We start from the raw sequence: 6,015 nt of genomic DNA, 5'->3' as shown, positions 1-6,015 counted from the left end.
CCTGGGGGTGGGGGTGGGGATGGGCGTGGAGGACCAGGTGCGGTGGCTCCGCTCCCAGGAACTGCAGATTGGGGCGGGGGAGCCAGGAAGTACAAGAATCTAAATCTTGCATGGGAGCAGGAGGCGTGGGGTCTCCATAGAGGACGCACAACAGCCCAGAGCAGAATGCGCTCCCCATTCCCGCCGAACTTCAGCAACCGCGAGGAGAAATGTCTGCCGCGGAGGGCGGAGCTCGACCCAAGGGGTGGAGCTAGAGCGTGGGGGCGGAGCGAGGATGAGGGGGCGGAGCGAGACGGTGGGCGGTGGGCGGGGCTACAGCAAGGGGAGGAGCGCAGACGGCGGACGAGAGGCGGGGCTGGGGTGAGGGGCGGAGCGAACACGGGGGCGTGCCCGGCCATCCGGCCCCGCCCCCGCCGCAGGCGCGCCCGCCCCGCCTTCCCGCTCCCCCCGGCTGCAGAGGCGGTCGAGCGCTGAGAGGGAGGGGAGAGTGGGTCACGACGTTGCCGGGGCGGGGATAACCCCTCACGTGGAGCAGATGAAAGGGCCGCGGCGCGACGCCCGGGGGAGCCGAGCAGAGCCTGCGACCCACAAAGCCGCCGCTGCCGCCGCCGCAGCCGCGATGGGGCTGTGAGGCGTCCGCCCGCGCTCGGTCCTCCGCCGGCCCGCGACTATGCCCGGCCGCGCCCGCCCTCCGCGCCCTCCCGCCGCAGGACCATGAGGCCGCGCTCGGGCGGGCGCCCAGGGGCCCCGGGCCGCCGCCGCCTCCGCCGCCGCCCCCGCTGCCCCCGCGGCCGCCGCCTGCCGCCGCCGCCGCCGCTGCCGCTGCTGCTCGGGCTGTTGCTGGCGGCCGCGGGGCCCGGCGCGGCGCGGGCCAAGGAGACGGCGTTCGTGGAGGTGGTGCTGTTCGAGTCGAGCCCGAGCGGCGACTACACCACCTACACCACCGGCCTCACGGGCCGCTTCTCGCGGGCCGGGGCCACGCTCAGCGCGGAGGGCGAGATTGTGCAGGTAGCTGCCCGCCGCCCGGGCCCCGCGCCGCCGCCGCCACAAGATGGCTCCGGGGGCTGCGCCCGCCGACCCCGCCGCGGGCTGGCGGGCGGGCGGGCGGGAGGGGCGGCGAGGAGGCCAGCGGCATCCCTCCCTGGCTGGCGGGCGGGACGCGGCCTCCAGGGCGCCGCCGCGGGGGGCGAGCGCACGTGGGGGCTCGGCCTCCTGTGGGTCCGGGGAGCGGGAGGGGGACCCCGGGTCCGGGCACCCACGTTGGGGCAGCCGCCTCGGGCCGTTGGGGCTTTCGGTTTGCCTCAGGTGGAAGTCCCGGGAACTACCTGTTGAATGCCAACTTCGGAAAGATAAGTGATGAAGGATGGGGTGGCTTGTTCCAGGTCGCAGGCTGTCCTTCCCACCCGTGCATGTTCTTTTGGGGAGTAGCCAGCCTTGTCTGAGGGGCTGCACAGCATCAGGTTCTCCCCTGGAACCTGCCGCCAGCCTCACCTGGGCGCTGACCCTCCTGTGGGGTTCTGGACAAGCAGCGGCGGGAGGAGAGCAGCGGGAGCCCGCCGAGGACTGGGGATCGCGGGTGCCCTGGAGTGGACGAAGCAGGCAGCCCTCGCTGCATGCCTCAGATTACAGAGGGTGGGAGGGAGGCAGCCTGCCCGCACCTCGGCCAAGGACTTCTGCAGAGGGCCTGCAAATCGGGAGACGGGGTCGCTCACTGACAGGGCCTCCACCTTGCTCCAGATGAAAGAGGTGTGCATTCCAAAGGCTAGGGAGAGCTAGCTTTAAGCTGACCCCGCTCTTTCGAGGAGGAACTCTGAGCCCAAGCCTCTGCAGATGGTGAACTGGGTAGATGCCTTCCTGCTTCGGGGCTATGATTTTATCAACTTGTTAGTAGACAGCCAGCGCACTTACTGCGGTTAATATGCGTGCCTGGGAAGGGGGCGATTTGAAACGGTTGGCTTGTCTTTGAACCTTTTTGGGGGAGAAGAGTTGGCTGCAGGGCTCTAAGCTTTGGGCCTTCTGCACTTCACTCTTGGATGAGTTATGAATGAAGAGAGGGGGACCGAGTGGAATAACTGCAAGCAACCTTTCCTTTCCCCTCTCCTGGTGCAGACTCAAAGCCCTGCATGGTTAGGACAGGGAGCCCTGCAGCTTGGCCCTTAGAGGTGTGTCCTTACATCCCTATCTTAAACTTCTGCAGGATGAATAGAAGGGAAAACACATGTTGTTTGAGTTCTGTGACTACATATATGTTAAAGGATTTTGGACATTTTTTTTTGTATAATGTTATAATTACAGTCTTTATAAGATTTAAAGACCATGATGTGCTGAAGATTCCTACACATTTCATTCGCAACCTTCAAGCACAGTTTGAATCTTAAAACTTACTCGTTGTGACTCCTTGTTTCTCTTTGAGGCTTTCACTGTGGCCTGATGCCTGTAGAAAATATTTGATTTACAGCCTTCTAAGAGAAAAGATGTTTTAACGTGGCACTTCACTTTTTGAAGGAGACTTTTGAAGTTTGCGATTTTTATCTGCAGTGTTTTTTAACTTGTACTCTTTCTCCCTGGTAGTTTGTCTGGCGAGCTATCCGTTATGAGTAGTGCTGTGCTTTGGAGATAATCTGGGGTTCACCATTTAATACAAAATTAGCAGTTTAAACACACCATTTGTAACTATTTTATCCTTGTGAGTGGAGAGATAATGTGTGAATTTGGCAGAAGGAATCTATTCTCTTTTAAAACTTTTTGAAGTGCTTATCTAACTCCTTTGTAGTCCATTAGCCTCACCAAAAAAAAAAAAGTCAACAGTTGCTAAGTAAAGAAAGATGACTTAAATGGTATTTAATAAGTTTACCTGTTAAGCAATCACTAATAGGTGTCCTTAATTCCCTTATAACTGCAGTAAGGCTGGTGAGTTTATCTGAGCTGTCTGAATAGTCATTTCTTGGTGTTCTCACTCTATATCTTTGATAACTTTATTGTGAGGCCTACTTGCCAAACCTCTCCGTGTGCACAGAAGGAGCTCAGCGTGGCTTCTAGGGCTGTGTGTGTACAGAGGCTGGCATGCTTTTATTATTTCTTCGAATACGGTTGAGTGAAGGAACTGGTGTGGCCCGTCAGCCCTGAAGAAGGTTTTTGTAAGGAAAGCTGATGTTTTAGGACTGCTGAGAGGGAACGTCACATTTTGCGTGAGAAATGAGAATGTACAAGAAACAAATTGGTGTTCAGCTTCAGATTAATCAGGTTTTCTAAGTGCCCTTGTTGAACTTTTCAAGCCTCCTTCTATTTACTATCTTGAAAAAACTCTGCATAATTTGCTATTTAATATTTTATGGTTTTCAGAGCAGAGTTCATTTTCCTTTAACGGAACCTAAATAGTAGCCCTTATAGGATTGCTTTTGTTATTTCCCGTGGGATTCCGCAGCTCTGTTGTTCATGCTTTAGGGGAGAAAAGAACCGTTTTGGGAGACTCTCTCCTTTAAGAATTCTAAGATAGGAAATTGGTTTGTATCACTGATTTTTTCCCCTCCCTGTTGTATGCAATGGAAGTATGTGTGTGTGTATGTTTATAGAGTAGATACCTTATCATAGTCTGGTTTGCCCAGATACTCCTAATTAGAGTACCTGTTCATTCATCTGCATGAGTTGGAGTAGGGGGAGGCCTGGTTAAGAAGGGTGTGTGTGTGTGTTTGTGTGTGTGTGTCTGTCTGTGAGAGAGAGAGAGAGGTATTCAAACCTTGGGATTAGTCACAGGAGTCTTGGTTCTCTCCTTGTGCATTTTAGGCTTAAATAACTTTCCCAAGGTCATCAGTGTGCTCTGGAAAAAGAGAGATTTTTTTTTTGACATCTTCATCTGTGAAAGTTGTGGAAACAGTGTGTCGGTATGAAATGCTATTCATTACTTTTATTATCTTATTTATTCATACAGTATTAAAGCCCATTTGCTTTTAAGTGTCAAGCATACAGTGTGAATGATGGAGGAAGTAATTACACTTCTCCCATAGTTCTGAAGTGTGGAACTTTAAAGGGTTCTTAGACATATTGATACATATTTCATCTTTGAACCAATTTGTTGCTATTAATGAGATCCTTATCTGAAACTTCGAGACTTGGTTGTTCAACTCACATGGTTAGTGATGTTAAATAAAGGCCCAATTAAACACTGGCTAGGGGTATGTGGATTGGTTAAGCAAACAAAGAAAATTTGCATAGAGGTGAAAGATTGTTTCAAAGTGGAAATGCATCTTTTCCCCTCTTGAAGTCAGATATTTGGAAATGCTTGAGAAATTCATTTGTAGAAGAAATCTGAATGGTAGGTTTTGTGTAACTTTAAAATCGGCCTCTGTGGATCCTGGGTTAAGTGTTGAATGGTCTTGAAAGCAGAGCTTGCTGAGAACATTTAAGAACTAAGCCAGTGGGACTTCCCTGGTGCAGTGGTTAAGAATCCGCCTGCCAATGCAGGGGATGTGGGTTTGATCCCTGGTTCGTGAAGATCCCACATGCCACGGAGCAACTAAGCCCGTGCGCCACGACTACTGAGCCTGCGCTCTAGAGCCCGCGAGCCACAACTACTGAGCCTGCGTGCTACAACTACTGAAGCCCGTGCGCCTAGAGCCCGTGCTCTGCAACAAGAGAAGCCACTGCAGTGAGACGCCCACGCACTGCAAGGAAGAGTAGTCCCCGCTCGCTGCAACTAGAGAAAGCCCGCTCACAGCAACGAGGAGCCAAACGCAGCCAAAAATAAATACATTTATTAAAAAAAAAAAAAAATCACTAAGCCAGTGCCTTTAGCCGAGGGGTGAGAGGAGAGCTGAGTGGTGGGTTAGAAAGGCTGAGTGAGGTCCTTAAATAGCCAGTGTTAACTAAGGGTATCAGAGAGAATAATTTTAGGAAACTAATTCCTCTGCCTTGTTTCCCTGTCAGTTTGTTTCTGCAGTTTAGCGTTTGATCAAACACTTTCTTTTCATCTCCATTTTAAGTTAACAGGCCTGCCTCTAAAAATTGACTTGGCCTAATAGAACAATTGCGTGCTGACAGCTGACCTGGATTTACACAAAAAGGGACTGCTGACTGTCTTGTCAGAAGGGCCTTCATAGGTTAAAACCAAGCATTTGATTTTGGGAAAAACATTAGGGCTGTGTTTTGTGACCTTGTGAATTCTTAGGGGCTCTTATTTTCTGTCTTGTTCTCTGAGATGCCCTGGGGGTTACTAATACAGCTCTGTATGGAGATGAAAATGGGAGTGGGAGGTAAGTGTGGGGTCTGGAGACTAGAGAGGGTGGTGATGGCTTCCATTTAGGAGCATTTATTTTGTACCGGGCACTGTGCCAAGCATGTCATGTGTTTGCTCATCTAATCATTACTTTAACATGGAATCAACAACTGTTGTTAACCCATTTCACAGATGAGGAAACAGGTTGAGAAAGGTGATTTGACTTATTCAACCTCACACATCTGGCGCATGATAAAACCTGGGTTGAAACCCAGGTCTTTCTGGCCCCTTGCTTCCTATTATCGCCAAATAAATAGGACTTAGCTGGCTAGGTCTTGACATTAATTCAAGTCTAATTTTTTTTTAATTTTTAAAATTATTTATTTTATTTATTTAATTTTATTTTTTTGGCTGCATTGGTCTTAGTTGCAGCATGCGGGATCTTCGCTGAGGCATGCGGGATCTTTCATTGCGTTGCGGGCTCTTCATTGTGGTGTGTGGGCTTCTCTCCAGCTGTGGTGCTGGTTTCTCTCTAGTTGTGGCGCTGGGGCTCCAGGATGCACGGGCTCAGTAGTTGTGGCGCGGAGGCTTAGTTGCCCCATGGCATGTGGGATCTTAGTTCCCCGACTAGGGATTGAACCCGTGTCCCCTGCATTGGAAGGTGGATTCTTTACCACTGGACCGCCAGGGAAGTCCCAAGTCTAATTTTTAACAGTCTAGCATAGGGGTTCTTAACCCGAGGGACACAGACTTCCAGAGAGGGCCTGTGAACCCCTGAAATTATACATACAATCCCGTGTATG

The 6,015-nt window shown here is 51.5% G+C and overlaps 1 protein-coding gene across 1 annotated transcript in view; it reads left to right on the top strand.

Moving 5' to 3' along the window:
• Positions 1 to 491: 491 nt before the first annotated feature.
• Positions 492 to 6,015, top strand: part of ZNRF3 (zinc and ring finger 3) — a 144,243-nt gene continuing 138,719 nt past the window's right edge. Inside the window, exon 1 of the mRNA XM_059894277.1 lies at positions 492 to 1,008. Coding sequence (XP_059750260.1) covers positions 715 to 1,008 — 294 coding nt within the window. The 5' untranslated portion in view covers positions 492 to 714. The remainder of the gene's footprint in view (positions 1,009 to 6,015) is intronic.

The sequence above is a fragment of the Balaenoptera ricei genome, chromosome 14 (genome assembly GCF_028023285.1).
Source record: "Balaenoptera ricei isolate mBalRic1 chromosome 14, mBalRic1.hap2, whole genome shotgun sequence".
NCBI lineage: Eukaryota > Metazoa > Chordata > Mammalia > Artiodactyla > Balaenopteridae > Balaenoptera > Balaenoptera ricei.
This window is presented reverse-complemented; position numbering and strand designations above follow the sequence as displayed.